The 24,142-nt window shown below is 35.2% G+C and overlaps 1 protein-coding gene across 3 annotated transcripts; it reads left to right on the forward strand.

The window, feature by feature from the left end:
- The first annotated feature begins 1,989 nt into the window (after positions 1-1,989).
- On the forward strand, positions 1,990-23,616 carry LOC140057820 (ammonium transporter Rh type B-B-like). 3 transcript variants are annotated; one of them, XM_072103568.1, is made up of 12 exons: positions 1,990-2,032; positions 3,582-3,677; positions 5,165-5,329; positions 6,841-7,024; positions 8,121-8,271; positions 8,966-9,110; positions 9,479-9,642; positions 16,505-16,642; positions 17,082-17,215; positions 17,440-17,621; positions 17,889-17,962; positions 22,034-23,616. In XM_072103568.1, the coding sequence occupies exons 2-12, from the start codon at positions 3,620-3,622 to the stop codon at positions 22,100-22,102; spliced, it is 1,464 nt and encodes a 487-aa protein (XP_071959669.1). In that variant the 5' UTR covers positions 1,990-2,032; positions 3,582-3,619; the 3' UTR covers positions 22,103-23,616. The 3 variants fall into 3 exon arrangements, with proteins under 3 accessions (XP_071959669.1, XP_071959670.1, XP_071959671.1); XM_072103569.1 differs by lacking the exon at positions 1,990-2,032 and adding an exon at positions 2,252-2,377; XM_072103570.1 differs by lacking the exons at positions 1,990-2,032; positions 3,582-3,677 and adding an exon at positions 4,240-4,565 and having other exon boundaries at positions 22,034-23,615.
- The last annotated feature ends 526 nt before the right edge of the window (positions 23,617-24,142 follow it).

Below are 24,142 nucleotides of genomic sequence, written 5' to 3' on the forward strand. Positions count from 1 at the left end.
TAATATACAGTATCTTGTATGAGGCACCTTTGATGGACAAGGTAGGCCTAATTAGTGTGATCTTTGTTTTATTTGTTATATTACTTCCTCTTGGAACGTTATTTTGAATTCATTGACCCTAATTTTTTTTGTCAACAAATCTAAAAAACGAATTAGTTGATAAAAACAATGAAACGCATCATAAATCACAAATCGTTTACCATTTGGCAGTCTAAATGAAGAGACCGAGTTAATCGGGTTATGCTCGTAAAATTGGTGGACGCTTTTGTTGATTTTCGAAACACTTTAAAAACAAAAATGTACATCAATCAAAACTACAGCAATCAAAACAAAACTGGTAAAGAATTGACCATTTCGCTCTAATTATTTCGTGCATAAATTTTGACTCCTATTGTTGCGTACGGAAGCTTTAGCTTAGCTTGTTTTCCGAAAGACTTCACTTTTTCAACAGATCACCAAGGGAGCAGTTTGAGTTTAGTTACCGGCGAATCCAGCAAACCTCAGATAGGCTTACTTCACATTATATTTAACTGAAACACCAATAGAGAGCAGTTGAAATTGATTTACCGGCGAATTCAGCAATTTCCAGATACGTGATGCCCGGCGTACCAAAACGTAAACTGGAATATAACCAGTAAAGAGAGAAGTTGAAACTCGGATCAGATACGGTACCCAAAGACTTCATATTATTTTTAACTGAAACACCAAGAGAGAAAAGTTGCCGACACAAAGGAAAGAAAAGAAATTATCATATACGCGGTGGTAAGGATACTGTAAGTGATATTTTTTTATATTTAAGTTTGATTAATTTTAAGAAGCGTATGAATAAGTCAAGATATGAAAGGCTTGGCTTTTAATTTATTAAACCAGTTTATTATCTTAAGAAATGAAATCTAAGATTTAAGAAACAAGTTAAGATATAATCATTTACATAAAAACATACTTGGGTGTGTAAAGTTTGTTTATGTTAAATTAGATCGAATTTCGTCGGTAGATTAAGAAAATACCGCAATCGATCTGTGACAGACTTTGTCGCGTGAAACTATTGTTATCCCCTGAAAATGAATCTGTGTTATTGTTCGTGGACATTGAAGGGTTGCATAAGGGTGTACACTTCGTACTTCAAGAGGTCTATGATGCTACGTAATCTCAAATTTAGTTACCGTATAGATTAATATGGGTTACTGCCGCTTGAGAAATGTATTTATTAGTCTTCGAGCTTAACTGGAAACTGAGGAAATTCGGATTAGTCCCTCAACAGACCCATGGCAGCCAACAGTACAGCGCCTACCAGATCAGAACACCACCGGGAGACGATCCCCTAAACTCTTTTCGAATAGTGTACCAAATACCTGTTATTTCCAATCTTAGTACTACTCGCCACAGGATACAATGATAATAAAAATATCACATCAATAGAAGAAAAGAAAGATAACAGTTATAATATTATTTTCAATTCAATTCAACTTTTATTTCAGACAATTATTATGTATAACTGGGTCGAAATTAGCCATGGATTGATTTATCGGTGGTTGTTAGGCAGTGGCTATGAGCGCTCATTGGTTAAACCCAGGGGCCCCAGAGCTTACAAGGGCCCCTGAGCAGTATCCAGACGAAAAAAACGGGCATTAAAAAGCGAGTAAAAACGCCCGAGGCCTCTAGCGTTGGAGGCTTACTTAGGGTTCCAAACTAGGTGCCTCGTGCCTCAATTACGCCACTCTGATTTTAGGTAATTGCGCATCTTCCACGGATGTATGCTAACTAGCCCTATATACTTATGTTTGAAAGCATAATTTGTGGTGCACAGAAGATTTTGAGGCACGAGTTTCCAAGGTTAATCTATTTTTAATATAGTAAACATAAAACATGGTTATCAATGTTTGCTTATAGCATGAACAGATGCTGTTACAATAGACGTCGACCCAAACAAAGGGCTCTTTTGATTTGCTCTGTATAATAAACAGGGAAGTGCCTCCCATTACCATATGTGAACAGGGCTTAACTCCATGCACTGACCAGGCTCGGTTCTGAGGTAAAATTTAAGTTATATTTCTGTAGGCTTACCAGTCTCATATGTTGATTGTGTGTTCGTATAATTTAGTGTTTTATTATTGAAACAGAACAAGTTTATGTTTGTCGTGAAATTTTACACAGCTAATAGAACATGCCGGTATCGATTAGTCTTAGCCTTAGTCCACGTGATGTGTTACGTATTTAAAACATATGCTTTATGAAAATATAGAATCGCCATCATAGAACATACCGGTACTTTGTATAGGGTAGGCCTTCTCTATAAATTATTTGAAATAGTGAGTAGGCCCTATCCGTTGATTGGTATGATTTTGGACTTTTTAAGGACGTGATAATACAGTTTCAGGTGAGAATGTGAAATTATCTTAAAGGCCTCTGTCGAGCTAGCTCAATAGACGGCATTTTTGCAGAATATCTATTAAAAATTGCTGCGATTTATACTAGTCAATCAAGTTCCTATCAACTGGATTGATTTCACGCACTTTTTTACACTAATTTAAGAAGTTTGTATAATCAGGGAGTAGTGTGCTGGGCCTGGTAATAATTATCATTATAGGCTAATGAACTGAATTTGCAACAACAGGAATTAATAATTCGCTTCCTTGTAACGACATTGTTTTCTCGAAAGTTGATAGGGGTCTACATGCTACCAGCTACTCTATTGAATAAATGAATATATATATATACATGTATATATCAATGCATATACATACAATGGTGTGTACGCTAACGAACGTACCTTGATTCAATGGACGACGGGACGGTGTACAAAATGATAATAATTCGTCGATTGTTTGACTTTGTTCGTAAATAGAATGAGGTCGACTGATTATTTAAGTAGGCCTATAGCAGGGACAAGTGCCGGATGTAGAGTGAAGTGCGTTTATTTGTCAATGTAGGCATACAGCATGAGGTTCTTAAATAAATGTATGCATTTGATTCACTAGTCGAGTTCTATAGTAGAATATCTTATAGCTGCATGTCGAATGCAAAATCAAAAACTGTAAGTAGAGTGGGCCTACATTTTATTAGCTGAGTTAAAGGTCATAATTATACAATTATCAATTGGGAATATTCGGGATTGGGAACTTTCGTTGTCAACATAACGATCCATTGAGTATTTTTTGCATTCGAATTTTAAACGGATTATGCTCAACAGAAAGTAATTCGAATTTGACAACGCAAGCTTTTTCGTTAAGAACAATCTCAACGCTCAAACTTACTCCGTTAAATAAGTACTCAACGGAAAACTGTATACTCAACGGTAAAAGTCTCGAATACGACAATTATTAGTTGCATAGATATTAATACCACAATCAATAGAGCACACAATTTAGGCCTATGTTTATTATTATCATTACGTCACGGGGACCGCTGATGTATAGATGAGGTTAGACTAGACAAGCTTATAATATTGAAAATGTGACTCAACATGCTAGTCCGTTATAAATTTTAATCGATATTTGGCACACACAGAAAACATTCAAATTGACAATATTTTATTACTATTTGACTCGTATTTCTCAAACGTATATTTCACTTGATTTCAGATATTCTACACAAAGGAATCAGACGATCTTAAGTCACAATGGCCGAAGCAACAAAATACGGAGAACTTGCAGTTAACGAAGAAAGTGGTAAAACATGTAAGCGCATACTTAATATGCAAATTTAAATATTTTACGTGTTTTTTTCTTTTTTAGCAATTTTTCAGAAAGTATATAGCGCCACCATGCGACTTCAAAACACTTGCCGATACGACTATCGACTGTGAGGCATTTTAAACATTTAAAATAGTCCGATACAAATGTCATTGTCCATGAAGTATAAATAATATTAGGACATATTATTAAGTTTGGGTACAGTACTTGAATTGTAATGCAAACATAGTCCAAATCATCTGTATTATTTGTCAATCTTGAGGTTTAGATATAAATCCCCTATTTGTGAAATGGACGTTTCCAAACACTTTCAACCAATCAGAAATTCTCTTAGTTTTAGGGTCATGTTTTGAATCTATTTCACTGTATTAACTAACGCATTGAAGATCTGGATTCTTTTCACTGCTGAAGTTAAAAATCTAATAGAAAATGAACATATGTGTAACTTCATTAAGGCACAACGTAAATGGGGTGCAAAAAAGGAAACTCTGTTACAATTGATAGCATGAATATAGTCTGTATGAAGTGTTTTTTTTTCATGTTTTCTAAAATGCAATATGTTTTGTTTATTTCCCAATTACAAATTGTATACAGAAGTAGAAGTAGTATTATAATAAGATGTCATCGGGTATGAAGCGTCTCACATACACACAGAGCCAAAATGGCATCTTGGACTTGCACGGTGTATGGACTCTAACCTTACGGTTTTCATTTAAATATTTCATTCCACTCTATCATCCTTATCTAGTTTTCAAACTTTTGCATTCCTCTTTTTTCATCTCATCCTTTTTGTCTTGGTGAAAAGGGAGGATATTTTATATTCCTCCTCTGAGTTTATAGCCTCTCTACCAGAACATGAACAAGATTTTATAAGTACGTTTTTAATGACAGTTCATAGACTTTTATTACCATCTTTTATCTTTATATTTTAATTAACATCTTTTTAAAATTGTAAATGAAAGCATGGTTATTATATTGAAATTAATCATCTTTTTATGTAAATATGCCTACTTTTTAACTACTTGTTAACTTGTAACAATCTTAGTAATATACAACAGAAATAGAAATATTCATACAAATAATTAATTGCTACAATGTACCTTTATTTTATATATAATATATATACATATAAATCTGAGAATTATAATAAAAGTGGGAAGACCCCACACAAGACAAAAAAAAAAAAAAAAAAAAACTAACGCATTGATAAACAGTACACGCCCACCAATTTTAACCAATCAGAGTGTGATAATAATAGTAAAAATTTAAATATTAATAATGATTTAGTAGGCCTACCCCTTTGAGGTGGTACTTGTCTATTTGACAGTGCGTTACAACTTGCCTGTTAAAAAAATAATAGTGAAATGATTTATTTGTTTTGAGGAAACATACCACGACCTAGGCCTACGCATTTAACCACACCTCTCTTCGTTCAAGGAAAATTTATTTACTTTGATCGCGTTACTTTTCAGCCAACCACCAACGATTGAAGATGTCTTGGAATCGGGGAAAGTTCGGTATCATACTGGCATGTTTTCAGATCGTTTTCATTATTTTATTTGCAATTTTCATTGATTATGGAGAACAAGCGGACGCAAAGGGACACGAAGAATCGGAGCTTGAAAATTATTATCCTTGTGAGTACACTTCCTTTTCTTCTTTTAATAAAAAGCGACGCAGCATTTGTTGGAACCAGTCAGTGTAAACTTTTTTTTGAGTGAGTGGCCGAGCGGTTAAGACAGTGAAACCGTAATACTTAGCCATAACGTCGTCAAGTCGACGCTCACTCACTCCATGGTTCTGGTGGTAAAACGAGTCTACTCGGATAAGGACTATAAACCGTAGGTCTAGTGTACACATCTGGCTCTTAAAGAACCTGGTACATCTTTCGAGACGAGTACACATCCATGGTGTACTAGTACATCACACGGCCACTGACTGTCACAAAGGCATCAGCTACACTAGGCCTTCTGGAATAACAGTATTTGACTGAATGAAAAAGCTACCCAGTATAAAGAATAAATAATAATAGTAAAAAGGTCATTTCAGGTCATAATCACCACTAACCTCACCAGAATTATTGTGTGCTTAAATAATGAATTATTCGATTTTAGACATTGTCTCATTTATCATATTTTTCATTTGTTTAGTCTAGCTTGGCTTTCCAAAAGTTTGCTGGTGTAGACAAAGCTCTTTCTAAACAGCTCTGTCTACACTACCAAACACAAAAAGTTTTATGTGCCCATGGTAGTGATATTCCCAAATATCGTAGGCTTACAGACAAAATATAAAAGTATTAGTTATAAGAGTTAATCTGATATCCTCAAATTTACAATAACTCTATAAATACAGGTATATCTAAACAAATAAGTCTTCGACGAAAAATTGAAACTAGAAACTAAAGAAACAGACACGTACGTATAGACTGCAAACTAGGCCTACAAGGGACGTAACCATGACAATCCTTCTAAGACCAAAGGGTCAACTTTTCCAATCTGAGAAATACTTGTTGATGTTGAATGATTTTGATGAACCGTGGTGACATTTGTTATAGCGTTATTAACTTCAAAAGAGTCATGTCATCAAATACTACAAACAGTTCCAGACAATATACCATTCTTCTTTCTGTGCTTCAACGTTATTGTCATAGAATATTGGTGATATGCCAAAATGTTTCACGCGATGCCCATGCATTATAATAAATACGTTTTTTTTCACGTTATTGTAAGCATAAAATGTACTAAGTACAGTTAAATAATAAAGTTCTGTTTCTTAAATTTTATGCATGATTTTATTGATTTTTTTTTCTCTTACAAAAGTTTTTTTTAACACAGAAACCGATAAACTAGAGTACCTATAGTCTGCACAAGGTAATCTAACAACAGGACGCGGAGATCAAATTGCGACAAGATCAGTTCCCCGCATATTAAAAATATGTACATAGTACAGTATTGTTAGTATTTGTCGCAGCCAGACATAATATCAAGGGGCTGTTAGTTTTACGAGTTCTTAACTTGGCACGGCGAGCCTGTTGTTAGATTGCCTTGATCGGACTATCGAAAAGAATGTTGCTTTATTTAAAAAGGCAGGAACGATTTTGCGCCTACTTTTTTTGCGTTGAATCTGTCTCTTTATTTTCTAACAACAGTATTCCAAGATGTCCATGTGATGATCTTCATTGGTTTCGGGTTCTTGATGACATTCTTGAAGCGGTATGGCTTTGGGAGTATAGGGTTCAATTTCTTGCTGGCGGCATTTGTTATCCAGTGGGCAACTCTTATGGAAGGATTCTTCTGGCAGGAAGATGGAACATTCCATGTTGGAGCAGAACAGTGAGTTTTCTATCTAAAATTTTTGTTTTTTTATAGGATGATGTATAATACAGGCGAATATGTGTGGCGTAACGCGGGGGCTTGGAGGTCCCTGGTTTATGAACGATAAGTGGTCCACCAATGCGGGAGACCTTGGACGTTTTATTTGGGTCCCTGGGATTATCCAGTGATCGCTCATCCGTTACGTTATGCAGAATACCACGGTTCAATTCCTAATAACGACAATCAATTGTAATATTCTGTATGAAATGTCGAAACCATTTAAACTGAGATCGCTGAATTGAAATATTAAGCGGTGCGTATTTGGTAATAATGGAACATAAATTGTTAAGTCAAATTTCAAGTCGATCGTGAGCAACAAAGGATAGAAATCTTTCGTTATGTTTTCAACACAGAGTGTTCACTCGTCCATGGTTTTAGCAACAGTAGTAAGCCTATACTTATAACTTACGTATGTTAATGCTGGTTAGGCCTATATGCACTAAGCCATACGGGACACTCGTGGACAACAATACATTCTGAGTGCTTTGATATTATGTGTACTATTGTTAGATTAAGTGTAAATAGGACAAGGAGATACCTCCAACCCTTGTCTATATACACGTTGACGTACCTCCTTCAGATTCTATTTGATGTATTATTACAACAAAAAGTAGAACAAGTGTTCAGTCAAACCCTTATCTATACTACCTAAATATTTTAAATATATACGGCTCTCAAGATCCACAAACAACGTTGATTACCTTATTGACTTTAATCACACTGATAAAACTGATTATTATGATTAGAACATGAAATTAATGCCAATTTACAAAAATAAATTTAATATTCGTTTTATTATCATAATACTTAAGCGTGGTTCCCACTAGCGACGTAACGCAAGGACGTAACGCAACGCAAGTGAATTGACCAATCACAAGCGATGGCTTATTCGAATATATCGCGAAAATTCAACATCATTGGTTGCACAATTTTTCTCGTCACAAAAAGAAGTTGGAACTTTTAATACCCATGCATGCGCATTAGCCAACAAAGCCAATACGCTTAATATATAAGAATGAATAATATAAAAAAAATAATGTTCTTTTTTCTTCAGGATGCTGACGGCGGACTTTGCCGCTGCGGCAGTTCTGATATCGTTCGGCGCAGTACTCGGTAAAGTGTCGCCTCTTCAGCTCATCATTATGGCATTCCTCGAGATTATCATCTTAACAGTCAACCTCTATCTTGGCCTAGAACATCTTAAGGTATAAAGCTTATTTTCACACGGATTGCATCGCCACGTGCGCATCTAATTTGGCGATATTTTAGGAAATACAGGTTCTTTTCAGACGGTCCACAGCTAGCTATGTGCGTGACAATACGTTCACACATGACAGCTTCCAGGCACTATATACAAATTATAAAACTATACAAAGTCATAAAACCATTGGACCAAAGTGATGCAGTTCAATGACTGTAAAATGTATTCAGGGAAGGTTTTGTATTCATGGAAGAGATGAATGTAATTTGTGGCGTGTATTTCTGTGTATTCTGTCTATACAACAAATTCTTTTATATTATTATGCTAGTATGCTATCTCGCAAACACTAAACATTAAACGCTTTGCGTAATCTATATTGTGACCATAAAGCTTTGAGTTCAATAACCACATCAGTGCTGCTCAACAAATTATTGTTATTCTAAACAATTTCAATGAAAAATTAATAAAAACTTTAATAAGTTGTATTTAGATTACGACGTATGCCACGTGTTTCCAACTCACACCCCAGATGTTCAATACTCAGTTTCGCTTGTAGCCTAAATCATACATACATCTTTAAAAATCGTTTTATTACGAATGAAAGAGAGCTACAAAGAGAATTTCACACGTTACACTCCACACTATCAAATAATCTGTATGATTTATAACGTAGGCCTACTTATTTAAACCTATTACAGGTCCTGGATGTTGGTGGGTCTATGTTTATCCACACCTTCGGTGCCTACTTCGGCTTAACTGTTGCAAGAATTCTGTACAAGAAATCGGCCGAAGACAACGATAAGGAAGGATCCGTATACCACTCTGATCTTTTCTCGATGATTGGTAAGTAAATGTAACGTGACGTGATGACGAAAGGACAGCTGACGCGCGCGAAATTCATTATTCACATCTGAGGAAGTTCGGTCGTACGTGCTTTCCTACACGGTATCGTGGGTCGTAGGTCCAAGCGAATGACGACACATCGGTCCTCGCCTTCAAAGCTCCGTTTCACGACGATCGCATTTGCGCACTTTAATTAAGCGTACATTTTTTTAAATTGTTAATGTCCATTGCCTCTTAACCAATCAGAACACACACACATGTAACATGATTAAATGGCGGTGTAGTGAATGACACAACTGCTCCATTGGATAACTATTCTTAAAGAATAATTTGACGAGAAATACATTATAAGCATTTGTCCATTTTAGGTACTATATTCCTGTGGTTGTTCTGGCCCAGTTTCAACGCAGCTTTAGCCCAGGGAGATGATCGTTATCGTGCCGTACTCAACACCTATTATTCTCTTGCCGCATGCACCGTCACAACTTTCGTCATCTCCCATTTGGTTCAGAAAGATGGAAAGTTTAACATGGTAGGTTCCCTCTTTATTATTATGCTGCGTAACCTTATTATATTTATTGCGCGCGCGTAATGGTTAAAAGGCTTGCGTTGCGTTTACGTCCTTGCGTTACGTTCTAGTGGGAACCAAGCTTTAGCATGGAGGCCCTGTGCGTACCGTGGAGGCCCCTGGCGTACCATGGAGGCCCCGGGTCTACCATGGAGGCCCTGAGCGTATCACGGAGGCCCTGGGCGTACCATGAAGGCCCGGGCGTACCATGGAGGCACTGGACGTACCTTGACGGGCATGTGCATACCACGGAGGCCCCGGGTGTACCATGAAGACCTGGGGCGTACTACAATATGGCGGCCTGGTTCTCTAGTGGAATGTCTGCGTGTAAAAGTATCGCTTCAAATATCCCGCCTTTTCTCTGTGAAGATCATGAGGGCGTATCAATTTAATCTCTGCTGCGCATGTGTTCACAATGAGAACGAGTGCTGGAGAATTGTTATTGAAAATGAAATATTTCGCATTTTACTTGGATTACATATTCCTATACTATTTGCAACTGTTCTTATTACCACTATTCTATACTTCTGGTCCATTTTCCGAGAGTAAAATTTATAGCGCAATGGCGATGCCTGGGTTGATCAATTCAAGGTCAAAACTTCTTTTCGAAGAATAAAAATATAGAAATAAAAGAATTAAGTTTGTTTGTTTTGTTTGCAATATTTTAATGTGGGTAATAAAACGAAAAAGTATGGTAATTCAATCTTTTATGAGTTTCGTTTTATTAGTTTTCATAAAAATTCAGTTTTTATAGTTCAGATCGAGGCTTAAAAAGTGTTACAATAAATAGCTTAAAATCTGTTTTATGGAGATTAGCATAGATTAAACAAATTAGTTTATATGGATGGATTTGTAGTTGCACCTACAATTCGAATACAATGTACCCATTGTTTTCACATTTGTTTACAAAGAAACAATTCATTGTTAAAACTGCATTTTTGACTGTGATACCCATTCTTCTTGTACAAACTAAGTTCACTAGTAGCTGGAATAATTTGTAATTCCAAATCTCCATGTATTTGTCACTTGGTCGTAAAAATGACAATTTTACGTTTGTTACCGTTTATGAACTTCGGATTAGGATTAACGTATTAATAGGACGGATTACTATAAATTCAGGTTGATTAATCTGATATCGAACCTTGCAGGGTTCATTTTATTCGTTAATACAGTACCTAGGAGAGTTGGTAATAAAAATGACACAGACATACAAATTACCATTGTTTATGAGCTTTGGATTAGGATTAACGTAATAATAGGACGGATCAACGTATTAATAAGACGGAGTAATATAAATTTAGGTTAGGCGTTGTGAAGACCATGTCTTTACCCTTAAAAGCATAATCGCAACCAGAAAAGCTGAAGGTAAAAAAACTGATCTTGCTTTCATAGACTTCAAAAAAGCATTTGACACTGTTTGGAGAGATGGCCTTATTCAGGCTATCAACAATATAGTATCAAAGGAAGTTTACTTAATATAATTAAGAACATTTATCTGAATGTACAATGTAGCATTTGGAGACACTGTTACAGATTATTTTGGTATTGACGAAGGTATAAAGCAAAGATGTACCCTATCACCATTATTGTTTTCAATATTCATTAACGAACTGTATAAAAATGATTAAATGTAAGAACTTGAGTGTAAATATATTTAATACTAAAATAGGTAGCCAGTCTTTTGGGCAGATGATGTGGTTTTAATTGCAGAGAATGAACGAGATTTGAATTCACTATTAGAAACCGCAGCTGAATTCTCACTAAAATGGAAACTTTCGTTTAATTATGACAAATCAAATGTCAAAGAATCAATTTACACAGAAAATGGAGACTAGGTAAAAATTATATATTGGAAACAGAGACCTATAAATACCTTGGTGTACATATATCTCGATCATTGTCTGATGTATGTCATATAAATGAAGTAATTAAGAAAGGTAACCGTATAATTGCCTACATCAAATCCATAATATCAGAACAAGTAGACTTTAACAGAGTCTACTATGGCGATTTGCTTTGGAAAATGATCGGACTACCTACCATAAACTATGCTAGCTCTGTTTGGCTCTGTAATGGGAAAACCTCACAAGACAAAATTGAGAATCTACAATATCAAATGGCTAGAATAATACTAAAAGCCCCGAGAAATGTTGCCAAAGAAGCATTGTATGGTGACTTGGGATGGCAAAGTATTATTTCCCTACAAAATGATTACAGAGTTCAATATTTTAACAGATTAAAGAATATGGAAGATTTGTAGGTGGTCTCGATTACTTTTCAAGGCAATTATATCTGTTCAAGAAAATATGGCATGGCATTAGTTATCCAATGTAAAAGATATTTTAAATAAAACAAATTTTATAGACAAATTTAATCAAGAACCATCTACTAACTGGATAAAGCCATTTAGGAAAAATAATAAACAGGTTGATCATAACGAGTTTACAAAGGCCCTGTTACAACCGTTAATGTAGAAAACGCCAGCTTATGTCGAAACAACCGTTAATGTAGAACAATCCACCGCTTATGTAGTAAAACCTCCAGCTTATGTAGAAACACCAACAGCTTATGTAGTAAATAAAAACCAACACCAGCTAATGTAGAAACGGTCAACGGCTTATGTAGTAACGAAAATTGCCTCCCAGCTTATGTAGTTACTATCGCCAGCTAATGTAGAAAATGTTATATATTTTACAAAAATGTCTAAATCATGTGCAAATGCATCGATATTAACTTAGCTATCAGTCTTTCCACCTCTCGTAAGCAACCAACTTTCTAAAACGACCACACATCGTAAGCTACCATCTCTGTTAAAGGACCGCTTCTCATAATCGACCACCTCTCGTAAGGGATCACCTCCTCTCATAAGGGACCACTTCTCATAATCGACCATCTCTCGTAAGTGACCACCTCTCTTAACGACCACACCTCTCGTAAGTGACCACCTCTTTTAATGGACCACGACCTCTTTCTCTCTATTAAAGGACCACTTCTCATAATCGTCAGTGACGACTGTTTTAAAGGACCACCTCTCTTAACGACCCCACCTCTCGTAAGTGACGACCTCTTTTAAAGGACCACTTTCTCTGTTAGAGACTGCTTCTAATTATCGACCATATCTCGTAAGCGACCACCTTAACGACCACACCACTCGTCAGTGGCGACCTCTTTTAAAAAGCCAGCACCTCCTCTATTTAAGGACCGCTTCTCATAATCGACCTTCACCCGTTACATCGACCTCTGGAAAGTTACTACCTCTATTGAACGACCGCCGTCTCTGTTCAGGTGCCACTTCTCATCATTAACCATCTCCCGTAAGCGACCACCTCAACGACCACACCACTTGTCAGTGACGATCTCTTTTAAAGGACCACCACCTCTATTTAAGGACCGCGAGAGGTGTGATCGTTAAGAGAGATAGTCGCTTACGAGAGGTGGTCGATTATGAAAAGCGGTCCCTTAAAGGAGGAGGTGATCACTTCCGAGAGGTGGTCGATTATGATAAATGGTCCCTTAAAAGAGACGGTGGTCGTTCAATAGAGGTGGTCACTTACTAGAGGTCGTTGTGACGGGAGATAGTCGATTATGAGAAGCGGTCCTTTAATAGAGAGAAAAAGGTCGTGGTCCCTTAAAAGAGGTGGTCATTTACGAGAGGTGTGGTCGTTAAGAGAGATGGTCGCTTACGAGAGGTGATCGATTATGGAAAGCGGTTCCTTGTGAGAGGAGGTGATCAATTACGAGAGGTGGTCGATTATAAGAAGTGGTCCCTTAACAGAAACGGTGAAAGTTCAATAGAGGTGGGCAATTCAATTGAGAAGCGGTCCTTTAATAGAGAGAAATATGTCGTGGTCCCTTAAAAAAGGTGGTCATTTACGAGAGGTGGTCGCTTACAAGAGGTGCAGTGGTCGATTATTAGAAGCGGTCCCTTATGAGAGGAGGTGATCCCTGACAAGAGGTGGTCGATTATGAGAAGCGGTCCCTTAACAGAGATGGTAGCTTACGATGTGTGGAAAGACTGATAGCTAAGTAAGCTAAGTAAAGATCGATGCATTTGCACATGATTTAGACATTTTTGTAAAATATGTAACATTTTCTACATTAGCTGGCGATAGTAACTACATAAGCTGGGAGGCATTTTTCGTTACTACATAAGCTGGTGACCGTTTCTACATTAGCTGGTGTTGATTTTTATTTACTACATAAGCTGTTGGTGTTTCTACATAAGCTGGAGGTTTTACTACATAAGCGGTGGATTGTTCTACATTAACGGTTGTTTCGACATAAGCTGGCGTTTTCTACATTAACGGTTGTAACAGGCCCAATGCAAAACAACGTTAACGGAATATACTATGTATAAAGGAACTCCAAACCTTGAACAATATTTGTTAGATAAAACTAATTTTAAGAGTATCAATTTAAAATTTAAAGCAAGATCAAACTCTCTGAGGGTCGTAGACGATCCTGGTCAAGTCATAACACAGGATTATGTAAGATGTGTAGTACTAACGAAAAAGAAACAGTAAACCACTTTTTATTTAAATGTCCTTCATTAAGCTCTGTTAGAAATGATGTATACTTGGATCTTAAGAACAACCTCATAGACAATAATTTAAGTATTTACTGGGATAATTTTAATTGTGGATCTCAAGAATTAAAACACCACTTTATGCTAGACAATTTATTCACTGAAAATGAAACATTAGGAGAAATCTTTGATTTTTAATGAAAGCATGTGTTACTAGATCTACAATTTTACCAACATTGCCTCTCTCAACTAATTGATTAATATAGTAAACAAGCTACAGATATCTCTATGAGGATGTATCTGTAAGTTTTATTTATTTATTTTTATTTATTTATTATCATATATTTTTGTTGTTCTGTTTTTATTTTTGTAAGTTATATATATTGTACATACAGTTTACGTATTATGTATTTTCATACAGATCTAATTAATTACTTAGTTTACATTTTGTTCTGATGTTATGTGTTAGTATTTAGAACTTTGTAGCTTATGTTATTTGTATTTTGTCTGTAAATTGGATGCACCATTAACTGATAATGTGTGCCACCGATATAAAGGTGATTCCATGAATAAATAAATAGGTTTATTAGATATCGAACTTTGCATTGTATATAACAATTTCATTGATTCATCATGGAGTACGCCATTATACACCTAATAAAAGTGACACTGACATAGAAATTACCATTGTTTATGAGCTTCGAATTAGGATGGAGAAATTTTCACAATGGATTAGCGATGGTGACAATTTATATTCAGCGGTATTAAAATTTCTTTCGTACAATAAAAATGGAGTTAGTTAAAGAGTTTTAATTGGCTCGTGTCAAGATCGTGTGAAGTAGGTATCATGACAAACGTACGCGCAACGCACGTGAATCGTTTAAGCTTGGTTCTTCCCACACTAGCGACACAACGTAACGCAACCTACGCAACGTAAAAAAATGCCCTTCTAATAATTGTGTTTGCCTCCCGGCCGCCTGCTTGTTGCGCGTCAACGTTAGCAGACTTTGACCTGGTTCACCCCGAGTACGCGCTGTACTTTGTTTCCCAGTGTTCTTTTGCCTTGCGTTTGTTGCGTGAAATCAAACTGATTTCATTTCCCGTAGCGATGTTGCGTTGGCGCAATGCACAATATCCGTTTGTCGCGTGTGATTGGTAAACTCATTTGCGTTGTCGCGTCCACGTTGTGCGAATCAAGCTTTAAGCGTGGTTCCCACTAGATACGCAACGCAATGACGTACTCGCAACGCAGACGAGTTGACCAATGACAAGCCACTGTTCGAATAATCCATCGCTTGTGATTGATCAAATCATTTACGTTGCGTTACGTCCTCTTGCGTTGCGTCTCTAGTGGGAACCACGCTTAAGGACAACGATCGAGAATACGCACTGCTTGCAAATTGTTGAATTTACTGTAGGCCTAATTATAAAATGACCCAGATTTATTTTCCCTTCCCCACCTAGTTTTAGTCGATTGTGTGACAGAAATCAAACTATTTAATGTATTGTATTTTAAAAAGATATTTATTCAATAACAAACTACTTATTATTACGGTATACGATCTTTTGACCCGTGTGAACTGGGTTCTAGACTTGCGTGACTAATATTAATACCACCTATTATTACTATTACTATACATTTGTGTAAAGTTGCACTTTTATGGAGAGATACAGATCACATACCGTGCTTTTCATTGTAACCCAGTCGAGTGATAATACAGGTAATCAATGTAGCCATTTAAAAAAATCGGTACAATGGGTGTGAGTCTTGAATTTAGGTTAATGAGATAAGTTTAAAGTTAGTGTACATCGTCCGTTATCTTTAATAGTTATTCATGGTTGCTCTTCCTATTATAAGAGGCATTTAAACAAGTGACTTTATTTTACAACTCCTGTGAGTTTGCTTTTGGCTGTCATGATTGACTTCGTTTGTGAAAAAAATGAGCCGGAGGCCTGTTATCGTTGAATGAAGAACAATTTTCAAAATTAGCTTTGGTTTAAAATTCGATTTAAATCTGTAGTGTGGAATGCATTGTTATTGTCATATAAATCCATGTCTACACTATTGAACTTTATGTGACAAAAAATGTGATGTGCCCATATATGAACATGATGATGTCATATCACTACTATATTTGGGCATATCACTACCATATTTGGGCACATCACACTAGTTTGATAGTGTAGACAGAGCTTAATTAAGTCATATAAAATATTTATTTTATTTGAAGAAAATAGGTTTATTTTGAGTTTATGAAATCATATTTTTGTATATTAATATGATGATTGTTTGTTTATCAGGTGCATATTCAAAATGCCACACTGGCAGGAGGAGTTGCTGTCGGATCATCTGCTGACTTAATGATCCACCCGTGGGGTGCCCTTATCATTGGAACACTAGCTGGCATCCTGTCCACCATTGGTTATACCTATTTCACGGTAAATATCCATTTTCCAAAATTAAGATTATTCATAAACAGGACCACTGCGGGGACAGAGGTTTATAAAAACCGAGACAAATAAAAAACAAGACCACTGCGGGGACCAAGGTTTCTTAAAAAAGATCACAAAACAAGACCACTGCGGGGACCGAGGTTTCTTAAAAAAGATCACTACAAAACAAGACCACTGCGGGGACCGAGGTTTCTATAAACAGAAATCAATTGCATTTTTTTTTATTGAAAAAAAAACATACATACCCCAGTGCTGTGTGTGTAATTTGAAACTTATGAAGGGTTGGTCTGTATTTACTAATGGTTAACTCTTCTGGAAAGCAATAAAAACATTCACATGCACTGAGTATAAGTACAGTATACTAAGCATTCCTATATCTATCCTCCATGTATGTAATATTTTGTATTTTCTACAATTTTCCCAGCCCTGCTTATCCAGCAAAGCTAAGGTCCATGACACATGTGGAGTGAATAATTTGCATGGCATGCCAGGTGTTCTGGCTGGGATCATTGCTGCCATTGTTGTCAGTTTTGCTGATGAGGACACTTATGGGGACAGGTAGGGTAAAATTAAATATTGTCGCGCTGGGTAGAGATACAATTTAAATAAGACAAACATTAAATCAAAATGATAATGCAAACAAAAAGAAATGCCAAGCTTTTAGAATAACACTATTCTGTACCTTCATAATACTGTATATAATATAGGTTGTACATAACATTACCTTACAATAACACATTCCTATAACTATTTTATTTACACATACAATTTATTTATTTCAGTCTTTACTCGCAATTCCCCGCACTTGTGCCGGCCAACAATACTGCAGAATTCACGGAGCTTGCTTCCAGAATTGAGGGCCTTGAACCTGGCGATGGTCGCAGTGCCAGTACGCAGGCTGGCTATCAGATGGTTGCCCTCATTGTCACGCTTGCCTTCGCTATTGTAGGAGGCGCAATTACAGGTAAGGAAACCGAGAGATTATAGTTATTATAACCACTTCTTTGTAGGGATGTGTGTTTGATGTTATGCAGTTCTTACACTGATGTAGCCACGATAAATGAAGTGGTCCGGTTTTCATAAGCCACTGGGTTGTGTCAAAGGCCTCTGTGAAAAAGTGGTCAGGTTGAAACCTTACCAACCGTTCTGGTGGCTGGTTACGGCCCTGGACTATCATTGAGAAGACTGACATGATTTTGAACTAATATATTGACTTTATTTTTACATTAAGGGTTCATACTTAAGCTGCCAATATGGGATCCATCCCAAGAAGATGAACTATTTGAGGACGAACCATATTGGGAGGTAAGTTTTATTTAAACAAATATCCCTAGTTGTATAGTCAAGGGTTGCGGTACAGCATGCATCTTCAAAAAGGAATTAATTAAGTAAAGCTCGGTCTACACTATTAAACTAGTTTGACAAAAAAAATGTGTGATGTGCACAAATATGGTAGTGATATACAGTACCTAAATATGGTAGTGACAGTACCTAAATATGGTAGTGATGACATCATCATGTCCATATATGGGCACGTCATCACGTTTGTTTTGTCCATAAAGTATGATATTGTAGACAGAGCTGAAGAGTTGTTGTTTATAAAGTGATTGTATGAAAACCCAGGCATATTACAGTACATGCACCTGTCTTGTAATCTAGAATATTATATGATAGTGTCTGCTTCTAATCAGAATATTGGGCCCAGGTAGTGTTAATAAATCATAAAATGATAGCCAAACACAGCTTGATCCGTACCCTTTCTCAGTGACCCTAAACAGAGCAGACATTCCAATCAAGACTTAAAGCACTTGTTTAACATCAAAACAAATGCACAAATGCATTGGCATAACAATATTAGATTTAATGAATAACAAACATAGGTTATTGTAGTAGTAAGGAATCATGTCAAAAATACTGCAGTAACTACATTTTTTAATGAATAAAATATATAAGTTACTGCAGTAGACATTGTCGTACCATAAACAAAGTGATCATGTCAAAATACTTACTGCAGTAACTGCATTTTTTAATGAATAAAATATATAGGTTACTGCATTAGACATTGTTGTACCATAAACAAAGGTCATGTCAAAAATACTTACTGCAGTAACTGCATTTTTTAATGAATAAAACATATAGGTTACTGCAGTAGACATTGTTGTACCATAAACAAAGGTCATGTCAAAAATACTTACTGCAGTAACTACATTTTTTAATGAATAAAACATATAGGTTACTGCATTAGATATTGTTGTACCATAAACAAAGGTCATGTCAAAATTAGTTACTGCAGTAACTGCATTTTTCACAGCTTTTATACATACAAAAAAACACATTTAAACAAAAGCAAAATCACAAGTTAAAACAGGTGAAATAACAAACAAACAGCTACTGTAAAGTAAATGTACTTTTACTTCAGTAGCTGCAGTAGAGTAATTTTGAAACGATGAGATTTGTCCAAATTATCGAAGAGTTAAGAGAACTATAGCATACAATTATACCAATTGACAATTTGTTTTTTTTTTACTGCCTTTTCACATTTTTTTTCCTCTGATCCTAATTGATTTGTACTGAAACACTTGAGAGAAATTTATTGCACAAAAGTTGCAATTTAAGTGATTAATTGTCAGTATGTCAGTTGGTCCATAGGTTAAACTGTAGTTTTACTAATTGAAAGTCAATCTGCAGTCAAAAAGAAAAATTTAAAAAGTCCCCTAGCTACCAATTTAGTAACTCAAAAAAATGATTTATTGCAAAAACAATCTTAGCAGTATTTTGATGAGTGGGCTACTGACAGGAATTGGCCAAAAGTTGAATTTATAGTTAATATCTTTCACCATCTGCACACACAGCAGGTACTATGATAAAAAAAATATCAAAATTTACATTTCCCAAGTAAAATATAAGACTAAAATTCTAGATATTTATAAAGGGTGAAACAAAATGGAATATTGTAAAAGACTGAACTTTATTAACATATGAACAGATGCAATGTTTTATGCAATACTTTTGACATCTTTTTTACATGCAATTTGACCATTTGTTGGTCAGCATTCTTTGGAAATAAAAAGAAAATATATTTTATTATTTATTTTATGTCTTTAGGCAATGTGGCCAAGGATTACCAATAGTGAATTAATCACTGTCCTCAGATAGGTGGTAATCCCCCTGATACAGGGGCTATTGTGTGAACCAGTTCACCGGGGTAACCCCCTACTCTTTTTCGAATAATGAACTAGGTTTCTTTAAAGTACACACAGGTTATAACTGTGTACACTGGACCTACGTTTATAGTCCTTATCCGAGAAGACTTGTTCCACCACCAGAACTAGGAGCGAGACGGCCTCGAACCCTTACCGATGTTGTTGTTGGCTCTTTAGGTACGGTAAACGGCGCCCCTGCCTTAACCGCTTGGCCATATGACTCACTCAATATATATAATGTAGTATATTAAATTGACACAGCAGTTCAATTTATTTACAGTCAAGTGAAAAATGGCAAAAGGTTTACTTTCTAGGATATTTATTATTTATATGTATTTGTTTTGACATCTATTGTAGCATGACCACAGTGGTGATTTTACCATTAGTTTTTTCCTCTAACTGTTTAATTAAAACTGATGTGAGTTTTAGTGCTTAGGTCTAGGTTGCTTGACAGTTTTAGGCCTAAAGTTGCATTGTTTTTTTACAGGGAATTGAATCAACCTACCAAGTGAAAAAGGCTAAAAATGAAAGAGATTTAGGCTTAGAAGAAGCAGTTAACGAAACTACAACTTTGCAATAAATTGTAACAAAATTTAAGACAGCTACTGGCAACCTTTTTACTCAAAGCTGCTTAGTTAGTTAATAAATAGGAAAGTTGACATCTACAATTAAAGTCAAATAATACATAATCGAATATATAATTTTATTTTTAATAGTGTTTATTTCTATCCTGATAATTATTTTATATCATATTTTATATTTAGTTGATCTATTATTAATATTAGTATTACTTTTTTTCTCTTTTGTGGGGGCAACCCACTTTTATTGCAATGATCATGGTGAAGGTTACAGTATGTCTATTTATCAATGTATTACTTAATGTTTTATTTCATATGTTCTTTAGTGATAAAAATTATGTTATGCGGAGTAGCTTTGCGCCAGGGAGTTGAGTAGGCCAAAACATCTGTCTAATTTTTTATAGTGGTTTAAGAAAATGGTGTGAAATATTTATTGTAACATGAGCAATTTATATAAAGAACAAGCCTTCATTAGCCAATTTTTTCAGGGGTGGTGGTGTCTCTTTTTTCACAAATGTGGCAAAAATGTCTATAGGCATATTTTTAAAACACTTCCGCTGCTAGTTGAAAAGCGGTGTAGGGCATTTATTAGAACTAGGTACCTGGCAACACGTTTGTAGAATGTTTTATTTAATTCATATCCTCAAGTTCAAATTATCTTTATTGTGTAATAGGTATAAAACCAAAAATGGTTGACAAAACACCTTTAAAAATGGGTTCATATATTCCAGGTCAACCAATGACAAAATATTTAGTGGTTTTATTTTTCTATACAATAATTCAAAAAGACTGTAAAGGTTGAAAAAAAAATTCTTAAAAAAAGGTCTTAAAATTCTTTTGGTAAAGTAACCTTGGTAAGTACATGTAAAGGGCTTAGTACTATGAGTGAAAGAGTTATAACTATTTTGTAATGTCAGAGGATCAGAGGTCTTGGAATTTATAATTGGCCCACCAAATTCAAGGAGCCCACTTTAAATTTTATGGGTCCATAAAAACTTATGAAAACAAATAGGAACAAAAAAAAGTTTAAAATGCAGTTTTAAATTGCTACAGGCTAATTAATAGCTTTTCATAATTTTCAGGGTAAATAATTTAAAGGACAACTTGACCGGAACCATATTTTAACAATGTATTAAGGATGTACATATGATTTCAGAACCATCGCGAGATTAAGGATATAGCCGCACGCGCTCGCCGTACAGCCGTCGCTGTAAATTTCTGTGACGTCACAGGTGCATCGCAAAATTGACGTCATGAGTTTTCTGGCAAAGTCTCACAAATCGCGAAAATTTCTAGTAAACACACTTTGTAAATAAATCTTAAAAAATATAAATGTTGATTTTTTTTATTGTTTCTTTTGCTTATCCGGACTTATAAAGTAGATTTTGCGATGCACCTGTGACGTCACAGCAATTGACAGCGACGGCTGTACAGCAATATCCTTATTCTTGTGATGGTTCTGAAATCATATGTACATCCCTTATACGTTGTTAAAATATGGTCCTCGGTCAAGTTGTCCTTTAATCTGTAAAATGTTTGTGTATTGGTGAGTCAAACGTCACCATCTAATTAGTATTCCCTTGTATATCTTGCAGGATATTGAGAAAGAACCAATGATGAAATACGCAGATAAAGAACAAAACCAATCAGAAAGCAAAATCTAGAAAAATGCCGTCGTCCAATCAGGTATCAATAATAAAAGTTGCTGCTGCAAAAAACAATTTAAACTAATTTAAGTTTTAAATCTGGATAATATTGGAATATTGAATTACTAATTATATCTATGTATTTCATCATTCTTTATAAGAATTATGTCCAGAATTATGTGATTTGAGAACAAAAATGATTTTGAGAGTTTCACTTTTTCACTTCACAGACATTTCATAAACTTGTCTTCCATATTTCATGATCAATACAATATTTTTGTACAGTAAAAAATAATAAATTGTATTATTACTTTATAAGGTACAGTAGCTGTACATTGACTCCAATTTTGATCCAAATACTGTACTTTTACATTTAAAATAGAGTAATGTAGTGTACTTCTTTGTACTGTATAAGTATTGTACTAAAGTACTATTAATGTAAAGTAATGTTACAAGTAATAACAAAACCAAGTGTGTTGAACTCTATTAATTCATTACAAAAATACATTAATATTTTTTAATTCTTTAGTATCATATGTTAGTTAGTGGGTAGCATAGTAGACAAAATGTCTAAGATAATTTGACAACTTTGAGGAGAAATTTTCCAAAGTTAAGGAGAAATATTGTATATACAACAATGGATTTTTCTCTGTAATTGTCAATGTAGAGAGCATAGTTTAGGGGCCAGCAGATAATGTAGTTTTTGTTAAATGTATACTGTATATCCTCGGGTATAATCCCACTTCAGGTCTAATCCCACCCCCCTACTTTATGTATGGTTTTACAAACAGGCATATCTCCAAGTATAATCCCAGTATTGACTTTTGGTCTGTCTCTAGTCAGTTCTGAGGAGAAATACTTACCAATAATTTTCCTGAACCAGGGCATAGTCCACCCACCAAAGTCAGCCCAATTTCGTGTTCTTAGTGGGGTGGGATTATAACAGAGGATATACGACATAGTATCATGTTAGGTAATATATATGTTGGAACATTTGGAGCTAAATGTTCAATTTTATTTTAGCAAATGATAATTTCCAATGTATCGTATATATTAAGAAACCTTGATCTTGACAACTTTTTTTAAATAATTACTTTTGTAAATAATTTTATGATTGAAATACCAATAAAGTTATCAACAAGGTGTTTGTATAAAAATATTGCAATGATTTCTCAATAATTATTTTACGATGCGAAACTATATTATTAGGAACCAGACAGTGTTGCAGTGATGGATTCATTTTGAAGTAGAGGGGATGTTGTGGGAGGAACCAGTTGTTGTTTATCATGTTATTTTTTGCATTGTAAAGTGGTTTGATGAGGAAGGATAGCAATGGGGTGGATGCACACAATATGCGACTCTAGTATTACAGTAAAAACACCCTATCTTTTTATATGTTAAATTTAAAGAAGATTTACATTTTTATAAATATAACAATTTTTTTGGCCTTTATTATTGTTGAAGAAAGCAGCCAAAATACATTTTCCCTCCAACAACTGTATGTTCACCAACCCTGTGTGAATGACATAAGATAAAATGACAGTTGTATATCATACAAAGGTTAAGGGCAGACAATTAGAGCAAGAGTAGAAGTATAGAGTTAAGGGTGAATCTCTTTTCAAAGGCGGGTCAAGTCCTAAATATTTCTTGAAAATTTATAACCGACTTATTTACAGTTCATTGATCAATCATTGACATTACCATGACAACCACCATAGAAACAATAAACAAGACAAAGCTCACATGAACTTCTTTCTAATGGGATATCATTATTTTCCCATTTGTTTGAAAAGGTATTATAAACAAGAGATGGCTGTATGTAAGTGGCGGATCAAGAATTTTGAAATAGAGCAAGGGGTGCCAGTCCTAAAAATAAACTGAATCTAATATCTTGTCTTTGGCAGTGCAAGTTTTTAAATTGAGGAAAAGAGTGGAGGGGACAGGAACCCTCCCCCTCTTAAAACCGTCTCTATGTGCTAGATGGGATCACCAAAGTAATTGTTCCAAATTTAAAGCACCCACCATAGAAAGTCATTTTGTTTTCATTTTCTATCTGTA

Source organism: Antedon mediterranea, chromosome 8 (genome assembly GCF_964355755.1).
Source record: "Antedon mediterranea chromosome 8, ecAntMedi1.1, whole genome shotgun sequence".
Classification (NCBI taxonomy): Eukaryota; Metazoa; Echinodermata; class Crinoidea; order Comatulida; family Antedonidae; genus Antedon; species Antedon mediterranea.

Excerpts from the sequence above, each read along its gene's own strand:
- LOC140057820 (XM_072103568.1), top strand. The coding sequence starts at position 3,620 with ATGGCCGAAGCAACAAAATACGGAGAACTTGCAGTTAACGAAGAAAGT. Across the intron at positions 3,678-5,164 it reads CGAAGAAAGTGGTAAAACAT|CCAACCACCAACGATTGAAG; the intron begins GTAAGCGCATAC and ends GTTACTTTTCAG. Across the intron at positions 9,643-16,504 it reads AAGATGGAAAGTTTAACATG|GTGCATATTCAAAATGCCAC; the intron begins GTAGGTTCCCTC and ends TTTGTTTATCAG.